This window comes from Denticeps clupeoides, chromosome 13, assembly GCF_900700375.1.
Source record: "Denticeps clupeoides chromosome 13, fDenClu1.1, whole genome shotgun sequence".
NCBI classification, from domain to species: domain Eukaryota; kingdom Metazoa; phylum Chordata; class Actinopteri; order Clupeiformes; family Denticipitidae; genus Denticeps; species Denticeps clupeoides.
The window spans coordinates 909,862-924,711 of record NC_041719.1 but is presented as its reverse complement, the minus strand read 5'-3'; the positions used below and the strand labels follow the sequence as shown (position 1 = coordinate 924,711).

At 51.0% G+C, this 14,850-nt stretch overlaps 2 protein-coding genes across 7 annotated transcripts; both read right to left on the bottom strand.

Annotated features, from left to right (window-relative positions):
• Positions 1–212: 212 nt before the first annotated feature.
• Positions 213–11,986, bottom strand: wdr62 (WD repeat domain 62). 6 transcript variants are annotated; one of them, XM_029001233.1, is made up of 32 exons: positions 11,690–11,986; positions 11,133–11,224; positions 11,006–11,068; positions 10,858–10,915; positions 10,011–10,181; positions 9,776–9,913; positions 9,500–9,682; positions 9,238–9,398; positions 8,978–9,167; positions 8,766–8,891; positions 8,518–8,681; positions 8,332–8,423; positions 8,124–8,249; positions 7,967–8,037; positions 7,713–7,834; positions 7,541–7,616; positions 7,157–7,268; positions 6,482–6,545; positions 6,287–6,409; positions 6,094–6,188; positions 5,886–5,947; positions 5,534–5,800; positions 5,346–5,452; positions 5,119–5,261; positions 4,908–5,030; positions 4,684–4,798; positions 4,441–4,504; positions 4,248–4,305; positions 3,394–3,516; positions 2,296–2,955; positions 995–1,089; positions 213–913 (listed from the first exon to the last, which is right to left on the bottom strand). In XM_029001233.1, exons 1-32 carry the CDS (start codon positions 11,771–11,773, stop codon positions 671–673), a joined length of 4,371 nt encoding a protein of 1,456 aa, XP_028857066.1. In that variant the 5' UTR covers positions 11,774–11,986; the 3' UTR covers positions 213–670. The 6 variants fall into 6 exon arrangements, with proteins under 6 accessions (XP_028857066.1, XP_028857067.1, XP_028857068.1 ...); XM_029001234.1 differs by having other exon boundaries at positions 4,684–4,795; XM_029001235.1 differs by having other exon boundaries at positions 9,244–9,398.
• Positions 11,987–12,330: 344 nt separating this feature from the next.
• LOC114802534 (THAP domain-containing protein 5-like) lies at positions 12,331–14,332 on the bottom strand. Its single transcript, XM_029001537.1, has 4 exons — positions 14,191–14,332; positions 13,219–13,965; positions 12,781–12,967; positions 12,331–12,708 (listed from the first exon to the last, which is right to left on the bottom strand). The coding sequence occupies exons 1-4, from the start codon at positions 14,259–14,261 to the stop codon at positions 12,562–12,564; spliced, it is 1,152 nt and encodes a 383-aa protein (XP_028857370.1). The 5' UTR covers positions 14,262–14,332; the 3' UTR covers positions 12,331–12,561.
• Positions 14,333–14,850: the final 518 nt, after the last annotated feature.

Below are 14,850 nucleotides of genomic sequence, written 5' to 3'. Positions count from 1 at the left end.
GAGGAGAGTTCCTTCGAACGTCACTGACGTAGAGTTAAAACCGAAAACACTAAAGTTCGGGGCCAAGGTTTAAAAAGTTTATTTTATAAAGTGATCAAATGTGCAGTTCTTGGTAAGCGGCTCAAAACTTGAAATATGTTCACATAAAAGTGAGTGGGGAAAAAAAAAAAAAAAAAAAAATGTGGTAAACCTACAAATGGGTCCACAGGCTATTTAAGAAAACAGTAAAATTTATTGCAAGGAATAAAATGGCATTTATTACAGAGTGTGTTACAGGTTTCTGCAAAATTTACATACAAAGACGACTGCACATGGAGAGCAGTGCGACTGAAGAGCTCACGTGTGGAAGAAATGCAACTTTGAACCCTCAAACCGTGCGTCAGCATGCAGCAGTTACTTTAATACTTGTGAGTAGGTACGGTGGAACAAAAAAAAAAAAATAAAAATGTACAAAGCAGCACATTTCTACAGAAGGACAAACGGCAGTTTTTTTGGTGGATGTGACCAGATACACCAAAAAGTAAAAAACATTCAAAACAAGAAAGAAAGAAAAAGGTGTCACAGTCAGTCAATTAATTAGTTTTTAAGAAAAAATTAAAAGGTGTAAAATGACAATTAAAAAAAGGTAAGGTGCCTGTGGTAAAGGAGCAGTGGGTTCTCAGAGGTTCCCTCAGCTGAGCTCCATCTTCTTCTCGGCCATCTGCAGCAGCAGGTCGGAGTATTTCTCCAGCAGGGCCACGGCCCGGTCGTCCCGGAGCTGCCGGCCCGGAGAGTCCACCACCGTGGACGCGCCAGGCCTGGACCCTGGATCAAGGGGACACACAGACGCCAGCTCGGCCTGCACCCCCACCACAGCCTCCTGCAGGACTGACATCTGCATATGCTGGTCGGGCAGCTCCGGGCGAACGCGGAGCTGAAGGGTGGAGAACAGAGCAGAGAATGACCAGAAAGTCCACGGGTCCACGAGTCTCTAGTCCACAGGTCCAGAACCCACCTTGCGGTACAGATCTAGCACCCGCGCCACGGAACCTTGCAGCTCACAGATGACCTGATGGCACGTTTGCAGGCTCGTGGCCTCTTCTGCAACATCTGCAGATACAGAGGAAAGCTGAACCTTACATAACTGAAGAAAATTGCGTTTCTGTGTCATTGTAAATCAAGTTAAATTAGTTATAAAAATTTTTTTATGAAATTTCCAAAATAATAAAGATTACACATAAATAAAGGTATCAATACAAGAGAGACCCCTTTTCCCAACCACACCTACAAGCAAGAACGCAATAAGGGAATCAATACAAATGAACAGTACAGGCCAAAAGTTGACACCTTCTCATTCAACGTGTTTTCTTTATTTGCATGACCATTTACGTTGGTAGATTCTCACTGAAGGCATCAAAACTATGAATGAACACATGTGGAGTTCTGTACTTAACAAAAAAAGGTGAAATAAGTGAAAACTTGTTTTATATTCTAGTTTCTTTGCTCTGATTCCTGCTTTGAACACTCTTGGCATTCTCTCGATGAGCTTCAAGAGGTCGTCACCTGAAATGCTTCTCCAACAGTCTTGAAGGAGTTCCCAGAGGTGTTTAGCACTTGTTGGTCCAGCTCACCCCAAACCATCTGGATTGGGTTCAGGTCCGGTGACTGTGGAGGTCAGGTCTCCACTTTTTGTTATGTACAGAACTCCACATGTGTTCATTCATAGTTTTGATGCCTTCAGTGAGAATCTACCAACGTAAATAGTCATGAAAATAAAGAAAACACATTGAATGAGAAGATGTCCCCAAACTCTTGGACTGTACTGTACAAAAAAGGCACAGGGGGAATAAATAAATACGAATTTTAAAAGGCTGTGGTGTGTACTGCTGAATTTGGGAAGGTAAAATGTGTGGCATGAACATGGCCTAGAAACGACTCCCAAGTTTCAGAAAAACAAAGCGATAGTCCCACGAAGAGACCGTTTAATCCTCTCCAGTCATAAAATAAAGAACGTCCCGCATCCACTGGGAGTGAGAGGGGGGCGGGTTTTTTCCAGCGTAATAGAATGGCACGTCTTGCAAACAATGTGAGAAAGGCCACAAGGTCAATGACGTGATGTCCTAGAGGATGACCAGTGGGAAGAACTCCAGACAGGGCTACTAGGACACGTGGACCGCAAAGAAAACGTAAAACACACCACTCCAACGCAACTAAAGGGCGGGACAGGACCAGAACCTATGACTGAGGCTGGCTGACTTACGTTTAGAACAATGGACACTGTGAACCACTTTAAACTGTAGAATAGAAGATGTTCACCTGCTTGTGCAGCGGTGTAGGGACAGGGCTGTCCGGCATAGTCCAGCAGGGCAGGGTCTACGCCAGCGGGAGGTGCAGCAGAGTCTGGGTCTACGAGGTGGTCTGTGGGACCAGTATTGGCGTCAGGGTTGGGGGTCCAGGGTCGTGGGGAGGCTCTGGGCGTCAGACTCTCCTCGATACTGCTGAGGCGTCTCTGCTCCTCTTTACCCAGTGACCTCATCTCCGTAGGGGTCACCAGAGAAGACTGGCTCGCTATGTCCCCAGTCGTCCGTCGCCAGGACTTCTGGGACGTGGCCGGGTGTTTCTGTCCAGACAGGTCCAGTTGAAGGGTCGCCCTGGCGCTGTGGTTACCTGGTGGGGAGCTGGGGAGAGGCGGAGCCTTCTGTAAGGTGGAGGAGGAGGCAGGCGGGGGCAGGTTCTCCTTACACTCCAGTGCCACGCCCACATCCAGGTCACAGTCCAGCTGCTCGTCCAGTGAGGCCGCGGCCAGCCCCTCTCCTACACTGCTGCCGGACAGCTTGGCGCGGGAGCTGACAGTGGTTCCCATGTAGCTGAGGTGAAGAGGACGGGTGGAGTCCTGACTCGTGGGTGGGGGCTTCAGGGTGGGGTCGACCACAGAAACATTCTCCGAGTGTCCCGACAGCACCTTGTTGGTGATTTCTGGAAGAGAAGGAAAAAAAGTCATTAAAGTGAAATGATTATGTGCTGGTCACAGACAATCTGTCCACCATCTATCGGTTATTAACACACAGCTTTAGAGCAGGTCACACGATGCATCACCAGTGGCTGATTGGACAGATTTCCCGTGTCTGATTCAAACGAACAACTGCGAAAAACCAAAAGATCTCAGCAACAGCACCTCCAGCAGGTGAAGAATCTTCCATAAAGAGCAAAACATGCAGAACCATTAAGATTTTGTTCACGAACAAAGACCGCCGATCGTCTCCACGATTGATCGACATAGAAACGTCGGACCGCCCACCACCACCAAATGTCAGGTGAGAAGAGAGAAAGAAAAAAAAAAAAAAAAAAAAAGTCTAAAAACGGCAGAATCATTCGGTGTGAAGTCATCAAAAACACATCATCCCGCTCACACACCTCTCAGGGTGTCTTTCCAGCCAACCAGAGACACCGTGTGTCGACTCCGAGGGGCCCGGTGGTGTCGCCGGCCAGAACGTTTCCCGGCAGCTTGGGGGCGGGACTTCAGCATCGCAGCTACATCTGACCGCCAACGGCGGACATTAACAGAAATACGATCAACACAGACGCAGTTTGGCTATTTGTTCACACCTCCGCGATTAAGGCAAGCGTCCACACGACAGCCTCTTACGGTAATTTCAGTCCGATCCGGCCCTGCGTCCACACAACAACATTTTACCGTAAAACAGGAAAGTTTGTCCGACCTGGACTTATGTCCACATGGAGACGGCGTTAGGTGAGGGGACCCAGAACGGTTATTTTCTAAAACTCTTTTCCGCGTATCCGTGTGGACGGCAATGTGGCTTCTTGTGTGAAAACGGTGACTCATTAGCCAAACCGCCAACCTGACCTTTAACCCCAAACACGTCATACATACATTCAACAACGGCGGCGGCCAACACGTTCAACTACAAGAAGTCCTCTATACAATACTAATGAAAAGACTCGGCTGGAGAACGACGTGTTTAACTCACCGCGGAGGAGAACTTTACTCCAAAACGAGGAGCTCGGGAAGTTCTAGCACCACCTACAGGTGTGGAGGGGGGTTAAACGTCGCAATGTTGCCGATGGTTTTTGAAAGTCAGTGTGTGTGTGTGTGTGTGTGTGTGTGTGTGTGTGTGTGAGACCTCTCAGCATATATGGTGCCCAGTGAGAGACAGGAGGCCGAGTCCATGTCACCTTGGACGCATGAGATCTGCACCGCCGCTCTAAAGACACCGCGGACATGCACGGAGGAGGTGGGACAGACTCACCACCTTCTTTTCTCTCTTCAGCCACCGTGGAGGTTCCGGTGTCTGACTCGGCACACATCTGAGGAGACATGGGAAAAGGCAGAAAGGGACTCTAAAAATGCCCCAAAAGGTCACTGGCATGACCCCACAACAGGGCATAACCACAGGAGGGAGTCACATGCTAACAACGGACCAATCAGAAAGGGCCCCGTACCTGACTGGGGTGAACTGGTTCTACGGGGACGGCAGGGCGGGGAAGAGCACCAGAGCCCTGGACCCTGAGAGAAGAGAACATCAGATCTTAATTCTGCAGAAACAGGAACTGCTTTTATTCTCTTTTCTTCTTGGCTGCCTTCAAGCTGAAGTTTTATTGTGTGCAGATTTAAAGTGGCGCCGCCGTCAGGTGTGAACTTGTGTACAGATGTTTTGCGGGACGGGACTGGCGCGGCGTTCTGACCTGATGCGGTTCCCAAAGCGGGAAAGGAAGCGGGCGGAGATGCTGAGTCGTGGGTTGAGGAAGGTGCTGTCCTGCGTCGGCTGCAGGCTGCGCAGGTCCGTGTCAAAGCGTTCTGCTGATCAGCGCATATGACATGATTCTCACACACACACACACACACACACACACACACACACACACACACAGAGTGCATGCTGGGATTGGTACTCCGGCGCACTGCTCACCACTGCTGGGCAGGCTGTTGGCCAGCGTATCGAAGTGCTGATGCAGCGATGTCTCGGGCTGTTCGTCCTCTTCAACCCCTGAGCTGCCAGTGGAGCTCACCTGACTCAGGGAGTCGGTGTCACCTGTAGGGGTTAAAGGTCACATGGTATATTGCTCCAAACCAAATTTATAGCTTTTCAAGAACACTGAAACTTCAGCACATATACGCACGGTCTATTGGCTGCTCCTGACCGGAAGCCCCGCCCTCAATAGAACCCACACAGCAAGCGCTGTCCGGGCTGAGCTCCACCCCTCCCCATATGCTGTGCTGTGGCCCCTCCCCCATCTCACACAGAGCCTTCACGTCAAACTCACTGAAGACACACACACACACACACACGTTTGGTCAGATTAAAATTGTGGTACATCTGATGTGTGTGTGTGTGTGTGTGTGTTACCCCTCCGCAGCTGTAGACAGTGCTGTGCTGTTGGCCGGGTACAGGATTAAGTCGCCCATCTCTAGACAGCTGATTTCAGGGCCAAACGGCTCCTCCCCATCTGGACCCTACAGGGGAGAGGAGGATGATTGACGGCTGTTAAACTCAATCATGCTCCAAAATGGAGAAAAAAAAAAAATACAACAAACATTTTCTTCTTCCTCCTCCTCCTCCTCTTCATCGTCGTCTTCATCCAGGAGGCTATCCAGGCTCTGGGGGTGGAAGTGTGGATCTTCCTCCTGCGTCTCCTCCTCCTCTGTGTGTTGGGAACCGGGGGACAGCAGATCCAGCTGCAGGCTCTGGGTCTCCAGAGCCGAACAAACGGCCCGAGGGTCCGACTGCTCTGCCCACCGATTGCGTGGCTGATAACCTACATCACCCTGGACAGGGGGTGGGATGGTGGGGCCCACAGCCTCCTGTGAGGAGGAAAAAAAAGACGGTGACCATTTAAAACAGGGTGGGTGACAGTTTATAAAAAAAAAAGATCTGGAATGTTCTCACCAGTTTCCGAACCCACATGGGCAGTCGGCCGTTGGTCTGGAGCAGATGGTGATCTGGAAGATCTGAAATGAAACAGTGACCTGTGGTAAACGGACACATAACCAGAACTAGGGATTTCAATTATGCTTCATACTGCAGCATTTTTTAAATGAAGACAAAAAAAAAAAAAAAAAAAAAAAAAAAAAAAAAACAGGCCCCGCCCTCTCACCCAGTGACAAGACGTCGCGGCCCGGCGTCTTGGGATCTTCCTCCTCCAACGCCTGCTGGAGCCCGGGGACGGGGACAGTGATGTACGTCTCCCTGCTGCAGAGACAAGACAAGCGCGAGATCAGCTGCATACGGACGGTGCGCGAGGGAACAGCGGGCGGGCTGCTGGTACGGAGCGTGGCCGACTTCTTCACCGTATCGAGTGAGGCTTGTTAGCGATTCTGATGCTCCTCAGCCCCGCCCTCTGTCTTCGCTCAGACAGTTTCTTCATCATCGTATTGGTCATCTGGGAATCCAGCCGCCAGACAAACACACAGCTACACACACAAAATATTTCAGACACAGGAGTAGAGTGAAGAACACCTTCAAAGTGCATGCGTGTGTCTTACCTGTCGCCAGACACCGTGATCAGATGCCTGCAATCCTGACTGAACCTCATTCCGGTGACTATCTCTACAGTACAAGCAGGAGGAGGAGTCACGACATGTAGATGTTGACAGCGAAGATACATCCTCCTTAATATCCATAATATAATATACAGTACAGGTCAAAAGTCTGGACACCTTCTCATTCGATGTGTTTATCTTCATGACCATTTACGTTGATAGATTCTCACTGAAGGCATCAAAACTATGAATGAACACATGTGGAGTTCTGTACTTAACAAAAAGTGGAGACCTGACCACAGTCACCGGACCTGAACCCAGTCCAGATGGTTTGGGGTGAGCTGGACCAACAAGTGCTAAACACCTCTGGGAACTCCTTCAAGACTGTTGGAGAAGCATTTCAGGTGACGACCTCTTGAAGCTCATCGAGAGAATGGCAAGAGTGTTCAAAGCAGGAATCAGAGCAAAGAAACTAGAATATAAAACATGTTTTCACTTATTTCACCTCTTTTTGTTAAGTAAATAACTCCACATGTGTTCATTCATAGTTTTGATGCCTTCAGTGAGAATCTACCAACGTAAATGGTCATGAAGATAAAGAAAACACATTGAATGAGAAGGTGTCCAAACTTTTGGCCTGTACTGTTAAACAGATAAAACCTCTACCATCAGACTTACCCGAATGGCCGATCAGAGTGGCCACACGTTCTCCAGACTCATAGTCAAAGATGTAGATGCTCTTGTCAGAGCAGCTGGTAGCCAAGAACGTTCCAGAAGGATCCATCTGGACCTGCAGATGAACAAACTAGACTCACTGTTCTTCATATCTCAGAGAAACACCGTAAAAACACATCAGATCAGCATTCACAAATCTTTACAGTCTAGCAGCAAACCAGATTCATGCAGTAGATTGGAAGAAGAAATGTTGGTTTCACTCGTTCTAAAATAGAAAATGTTCAAACTCCTTATCAGCAGGTGGCAATAATGACCTGTAATACTTATGCTAATAGAGTATGGCACGCCTATTCACTTCCCCTTGTGTTTGTGGATGGGTGCTCTAACCTTCAGCAGAGTCCCATCTTCAGTGAAGGTCCCCTTGAAGCTCCGCTGCATCTTCCCGCTCTTTACATCGTAAACCCTGCACGGTAGAGGGAAGAATCACCTAAATACGGAACAGCTTCGCTGCCAACAGATGGACAAAAAAAAAAAAAAAACTATGATTTTTGTGCCGTACCTTATGTTTCGATCCTGACAAGCTACAGCGACGTGTGTGTGAGACGAGTCCCGGTCCATGTCGTACAACGTTGTCTTCTCGACAACGTGATGGGAGCGGGGAAACAACAAACCCTCCAAACACTGGTCACGAACACACACACGGGGGGAAGAAAAAAAAAAAAAAAAAAAAAAAGACAATAAATCCAGGTAGGTGTGTGTGTGTGTGTGTGTGTGTGTGTGTGTGTGTGTGTGAGAGAGAGAGAGATTGTTCACCTTCTCAGCTTGGCGGAAGTAGATGCTTTTGTCGGCTCCACAGCTCACCATGGAAACGTTAGGACCAACACCTGCACGTGCACCAACACACAAACCAGCTTCACCTCCGGAGTTGGGCAACGAGCGCGAAACAGCAACACAAGAAACGCACACGCACCCATAAACTTGATGGCGGTGATGGAGGCAGAGTGGTCGTCCACGGTCTGCTCCAGACTGTAGCTGTGGTCCATGTTGAAGACATGAATGAGACGATCTCTGCTGGCGGACGCTAGGAGACGCAGGCCTGCAGACACACACGGTGGACAGATGTAGGCGGCGCCGGGACCGAGGCCTTTACTCTGGTGTCTTTACTCCGGAACACAAACCCGTCTCCACCGGCGAGAACTCCAGACACAGGACCTCCGAGTCGTGAGCCTCGATCTTCAGCAGCTCGTCCATGAACTGCAGACCGAAGACCCTGCGGGAGGACGCGGGAAGACGCGTGAACAGGCAGATCTCGTCTCGGCAGCGGCGTGGGGCAGGTGGCGGACATCCCCCCCCCCCCCCCTCACCGTATGTTCCCGCAGCGATCTCCAGCCGCCAGCTGTTGCCCGTCGGGGCTGATGCTCAGAACCCTGATGCCGGCCTTGCCATCAACAGCCCCGCCCTCCGGCCGGCCCACGTTGCTCTGCAGGTGCTGCGTGTCCTCGGCCACGTAAACAATCTTCATCAGATCCTGCACGCAGACACACAAAATGAAGAATAAACTCCATAAATGAGGAGGAGGCGGGTCGCGAGGGACAAAGTGGGCGGAGCTTACATGACTGTAGACGTTCGGTCCCGCAGAATCGCTCTTCCACAGGCGGATCGTGTTATCAGAAGAACAGGTGAGGAACGCGCCGGCAGGCAGACAGGCTGTACAAGAGTCCTCCAACTCTGGGTACATCTGGTGGACAACAGTAGCAGACGCTCAAAATGACCTTTGACCTGATTGAATTTACCTTCAGCCAAATAAGCACCGTGCGTGCACACCTCCACATTCCAGACACAGCCGCTGTGGTAGAGGGAAGAGTAGACCTTCCCGACGTTCCGAACGTCCCGCACATCCCACACATACACACTGTGGTCGTTGTACACACAGGTCAGGTGTCTCGTCACAGGGTCAAAGGTCAAAGCCAGGGTGTCTGGATGCTCAGCCTCAGGATGCGAAGGGAACATCTGCCTGAGAGAGAGAGAGACACGCGTGTGAATGTGTGTGTAACTGTGCACGTTTCCATGACAACAGAACTCACCCGGACTGTAACCCCTGCGTGACGTCCACTCCCAGGTGATGCGGTTTGTGGATGGTCGCGATGTAACGGAGGTCCTGAGGACTGAAGACTCGCACCGTGCCATCGGCACAGCCGCAGAAGATCAAGGCCTCACTGACCGATATACACCGCGCCGAGCCAGTCTGGTGTACCACACACACACACACACACACACACACACACACACACAGTTACAGGCGCTCGCATTACTCAGATTGACGCAGCAGTCAGAAGCTCCACCCACCTTCAGGTCCACCCAGGAGTCCAGCTGCCTGGAACGGTTGAAGCGACACAGCAGCCCGGAGCGGGTGATGCAGTAGGCGCTGCTGGCGCTCTGGCCCCGCCCACACGCTAAGTCGCAGAAGAGGCTGTTCTGCTGTTCCCCCAGCAGCCCTGAACGGCCAATCAGGGGCACTGTGCTGTTCACCTGGAGGAGGCGGAGCCACGGGTTCCCTCATTAGCACAATTAAGTGAAAATTGCAGTTTGTTTATTGGAGTGGGCGCGGATCCGAATCTGTACCCGTTGCTCTCTAGTCGCGTCCAGATACCAGAACTTCACGTGTCGGTTGCCAGCGGTAACAAAGTAGCTGCTGTCCTCAGAGAAGGAGACGGCGAGAACGCGACTGGACACCTTGTTGAATGCAATGACTGCCCCCTTCTGGAGAAGACCAGAGCACAAGCACAAAGTGTTCAATATAAAATGTTAAGGGGTGTGTGTGTGTGTGTGTGAGTGAGAGAGAGAGAGAGAGATTCACCCTCCAGTCCCACACGTTGACCGTCTGGTCATGCTGGAAGCCCACAGAGACGATGTACGTGCCGTTGGGGGAGAACGCCACACATGCCACACCGTATTTATGACACTGGACCTCAGCCACCTGTGTCCTCTCTGCCACGTCCCAGACCCGCACGCAGGGCATGTGACCACTCTGCACACAAACAAAAATAAACACGGTCACCGTGGAGATAAGACAACAGGCTGCTATCAGGCGGCCAATCACATGACAGCAGAAAAACAGGAAAAACAACCCAGTCAATAGCTGCTTGTTATTGACCAGGTCAGATGAACTATAGAACATGATGAAATATCAGGCGCAGACACAGCTTTAAAATTGTTGATTCATAAACCTCGAACAGTAAACTCTTGTAAGTCGCTTTGGATAAAAGCGTTTGCCAAGAAAAGTAAAGATTACAGCATAAATAAAAAGTGTTATTATTATTCCAGACAGTTCGGGCCTCTGAATATGCAGAGCAGGACTACATTAGTAATAAACAATGACGTTTTATTGGACAGTCACTATAACAACCTGATTAACTCCACAATCTGAAAAAAAATTACATACAATTACTGCATGGTCTAAAAATAAACGGCTGGAATTAAACTGGATCTTGGGTTGCATGGATATAATGAGGTATTATTGATAAGCCATGATGCCTTATTGGGAGACAACAGATATGCAATAAACAAACATGCAGTGCAGTGCAGTGCAGTGCAAGCACGGAGCAACTCTACACACAAACATCCGCACCAAGCCAGCAGAGAACGCGCGTGCAACTGTTCTTTTTTCCCTTTTCTGGACTTCAGGAACATCTCCAAACACTTACCTCACCGGTGACCAAATACTTTCCATCCTGCGAGAAGGCCAAGGCGGTGAAGGTTTTTCTGGGAAACAAACAGAGCGGCGAGAACATGAGGGAGGAGACGCGCCACCCATGCGCCCGTAAATACAGGCAGAGCGCTGGCCAGACCTACCTGGAGGCGTTGAGGATGTGAGACTGCTTGCTTTTCTTCGGCTGAAGCAGGACAACGATGCACCTGGAGGAAAAAGAAAAGAATTAGGCCCACCAGTTAACCCCGCGTCCAACCGCTGTGTCCTTACCCTGCAGGATAGGCAACAAGGCCAGTGTTGGGGTCAGAGGTCAGGCCGCTGCTGCTCGCTGTTGTGACGCCCAAAACCTTCTCCAGGACGACCTGAAACATTCAGAAAGGCACGAGGCCACAATGCAACTCACGAAACCCAGACGTGAGCATCCGCACGACGCATCGTACATTTACAGCATTTACCAGACGCCCTTTTCCAGGGCGACTTACAATCAGTAGTTACAGGGACAGTCCCCCCCTGGAGACACTCAGGGTTAAGGGTCCTGCTCAGGGACACGATGGTAGTAAGTGGGATTTGAACCTGGGGCTTCTGGTTACCCACTAGGCTACTACCCCCCCAGTACCGGGTAGGGGTAGAAACATTACGGTTAATAAGCATATTTAAACCATAATCATGAATATAATATAGAATCATGCTCATGAAGGCCTTACATAAACTGTCTGTTCACGGTACAGTTTAATAAAGACGTGATGATGGAGGAGGTCACCAGGTCAACATCAGGTCAACATGGACACGGACACTGTTTATTAGAATTGCTGTTAAACTTTATGTACCCGGCTGCAGACGCTCCTGCGCTGTGCAGGGCGGCTCCTCCGACGTAGGTTGCCGCCGCAGCTTCTCTTCGCCCTGTCCGCCATGGCGTCTTCACCCCGAGATAAAGTTACACTTCGGAGGGCATGGAGCGGCGGCAACAGTCCTCACTGCACCGAACCAGCACAACCTTCGTATCGCACCGCGTGTCCGGCGTTCCCGACGACGACTTGGCGGCGCCGCGACACTTTCTTCGCCTTCAGAACTCGGACAAGTCCGGCAGCTGGAGGAAAGAGGAAACTTCTGCGCCGCACAGCGAAACGATTTCAAACGTACATCGCACACGTGATTGGTCGACCGGCACAAGTCCCGCCCCTGCTGCGAACGCCGATTGGCCAGCTCCCACTTCACTTAGCTGGAGCCGAAACGTCCTGGAGGTGGGCCCTTCTGGGCTCCGCAACGTGATTGGTCAGTTTCTTGCTCACTCAACAGCGCGTAAACAATGCAGGCGCGCGTCTGGCGGAGAGTCGGCCCTAAATGATAAACCGTGATCGATTTTGTTCCTTTAATGTGAACATTTTCCTTGCAAAATTATTGTGTCCCGTTTTTTATCAACATTTTACGCTTTTAACGAGTTTTAACAAGAAAGAACGCATGAGCAGAGGAAGCAGAAGAACGAAATAAGTTCATTTGATCGCCATGCTAAGTGTTACATACCATTAATGGCATTATCGAAACCCAAAAGCAAGTACAAAATATCCAATCAAGAAGGTCAACAGCAGATCAATGTTGTGTGGACAATAAATCATGTGAAAGTCAGTGAGATTAAGGACGCTGATTCGGCCCCCGTGTGATGCACCCCCACATTCGGCCCCCGTGTGATGCATTTTTTAAGCTAATTGTCTTTGGTGAGACGAATCTGCTCCAGCCTCTCGTCCTCTGCGGGCTGCTGAGGGCAGAAGAACGCCGCGTTGTCGCCCTCGTATACGATGGCCACCGTCTCTCCGGCGTCCGTCACCGCCGCGCTGGTCTGCAGGTACGCCTGGGCACACAGAGGCCAGTAAAGCTCGAGTCCACGCCCGGACGTGGATCTGCTCGGGTGGAGGCCGCCCACCTGCTCCAGCAGCTGCAGACGCTCCTCGTTCAGCAGGCCGCTCTGCCGCAGCTGGAGGACGGCGCTCTCCAGGCCCAGCAGCCTGTCCAGGTGGCGCCGGTGTCTCTGCTGGAGAACCTTGACCTTCTTCTGCAGCTCCGTGGCTATGGCCTCCAGCTGCTCTTTACTCCGGCTGGTTTTATGGTAGCTGTGAGAAGTGCAGGGACAGTTACATTTATTTACATTTACCAGACGTCCTTATCCATACCGACTTACAATCAGTAGTTACAGGGACAGTCCCCCCCTGGAGACACTCAGGGTTAAGTGTCCTGCTTAGGGACTCGATGGTAGTAAGTGGGGTTTGAACCTGGGTCTTGTGGTTCATAGGCGAGTGTGTTACCCCCCCAGTTCCAGTCAGAACAGTAAGAAATGGCGATAGAAGGCAGTACACACACTCACCGGTGCTCCTCAAGCTCCTTCCTCCGCTGCTCTGAATGTTCTAGTCCTTCGAGCGTGAGCGGCACCGAGTCGTGCTTGGACGTGATGGGGACGGTGGAGGCGATGGGCTTGCTGCTGAGGGAAGACGACAGCACCGTGTTGGGGGAGGAGGTAACGTGGGCCGCCGGGCCGCTGGGCAGGACGTTGGGAATCGTCTCGAAGTACGCGATGAGCTGCACTCCGGCCCCCTCGCCGCCGAACTCCGGCATGTTTTCAACCTTCGGCAGGGGGGCGTCCAGCGGAGCCTGGAGCACCACCACCTCGTTCTGCTCGCCAGAACCGCCGGACCCCTCCAGGATGAGGGCCACAGGGCACTCAGGTCCCTGCGGTGGCCCTGCGGTCTGTGAGCAGCTCAATGTTGTGCCTGGACAATCGGGCTCCGGCGTGCAGGTGACCTCGGAAGACTCCGCCTCCTGCGACCTGGCTCCAGGCCTCCTGCGTTTGGACCTTCCCTCGAGGTCCGGAGCCCCTCTGCGCTTCTGCCGTGGAGAACACGACGGCCCGAGTAAAGGCCCGTCTGGTGCGGTAACCCGGCTGAAGAGCGTGGGCACGGCGTCTCCGTCCAGGCGGCGGACGCCCCGACGCAGGCTGAAGCAGGAGGGCAGGAAGTGGTCGTGGCAGAGATACTGGTGACGGGACGGGGTCCAGTTCTCGCGGCCCACGTTCTTCAGCCAGCTCTGCAGTCTGACCGGGTCATGTAGGGGGAATCTAGAGACACATTACTCACATTTTACTCACATTACTCTGATAAATACTATAAATGTACTGTAAATCTGACAAGCACGCATTATTTTCTACATACAACTAATTTTTTTGTATGTATATTAAAAAAACAAAACATGTAAGACATGGGCGTGAAAAGTCGTGACGGGGCTAAAGGGCACAACCACCAACACTTTTATTATTCCTGCTCGTGTCTGAACATGATTTTACTTGTAGAAGCTCTTCCGCTCGGCGCCGCCGGAGTCGCCGCTGCAGCCGGGAGCGCTGCACAACTTGGGCATCGTGTCCGGAGCTCCGCGCTGTCAGTGCGAGGCGTGTTGCGCGGCGTGTTGCGCGGCCAGCGCGCGCCAAAACAACATGGCTGCGTCATGACGCAAGGCGCCTACGTCACGACGCGATGGGCGGGGCGAGGCGCGGACTCGTCAAAAATGCATTATTTTATTTTTTTTTTGTTAAATATATTGCCCCCCTAAAATAAAACGACGTGTAAACAACTGCGCGTGCGACGACGCAAAATTAATACGTCACTGACACGCTTATCTTATGAGTGCTCCTAGTTGTATTTGTCTCTTCTGGAAAGGTAGGATCTCGACATTGTTTACTGTCTGTTTGTGAGCTCAGCTGTAGGACTGTGTAGAACTATCAGTTGTGTGGTGTGTATTGAAAGGTAGATTGTATTTAAGCAGCACCATTATCTTACTCAGCTGGTCTGTCACTGATAGTTTGGGGTTCCACTGAGCTGTAAATTAGGGGGCAGGGCTTAGGGATTTATAGTGGAGGTCAACAGGTGTGAATCCAAAACATGCATCTTTCCTTAATCCTCCTTTTCAATTTAGTATTTTTCTTCACAAGAAATCACACCTTGACTCA

Coding starts and splice junctions, on each gene's coding strand:
- wdr62 (XM_029001233.1), bottom strand. CDS start 11,773: ATGGCGGACAGGGCGAAGAGAAGCTGCGGCGGCAACCTACGTCGGAGG. Junction 11,069..11,132: donor CTTGTTGCCTATCCTGCAGG/GTAAGGACACAG, acceptor TTTTTCCTCCAG/GTGCATCGTTGTCCTGCTTC. Junction 5,801..5,885: donor CCATGTGGGTTCGGAAACTG/GTGAGAACATTC, acceptor TCCTCCTCACAG/GAGGCTGTGGGCCCCACCAT.
- LOC114802534 (XM_029001537.1), bottom strand. CDS start 14,261: ATGCCCAAGTTGTGCAGCGCTCCCGGCTGCAGCGGCGACTCCGGCGGC. Junction 12,968..13,218: donor AAGGAGCTTGAGGAGCACCG/GTGAGTGTGTGT, acceptor CACTTCTCACAG/CTACCATAAAACCAGCCGGA. Junction 12,709..12,780: donor GTCTGCAGCTGCTGGAGCAG/GTGGGCGGCCTC, acceptor CTGTGTGCCCAG/GCGTACCTGCAGACCAGCGC.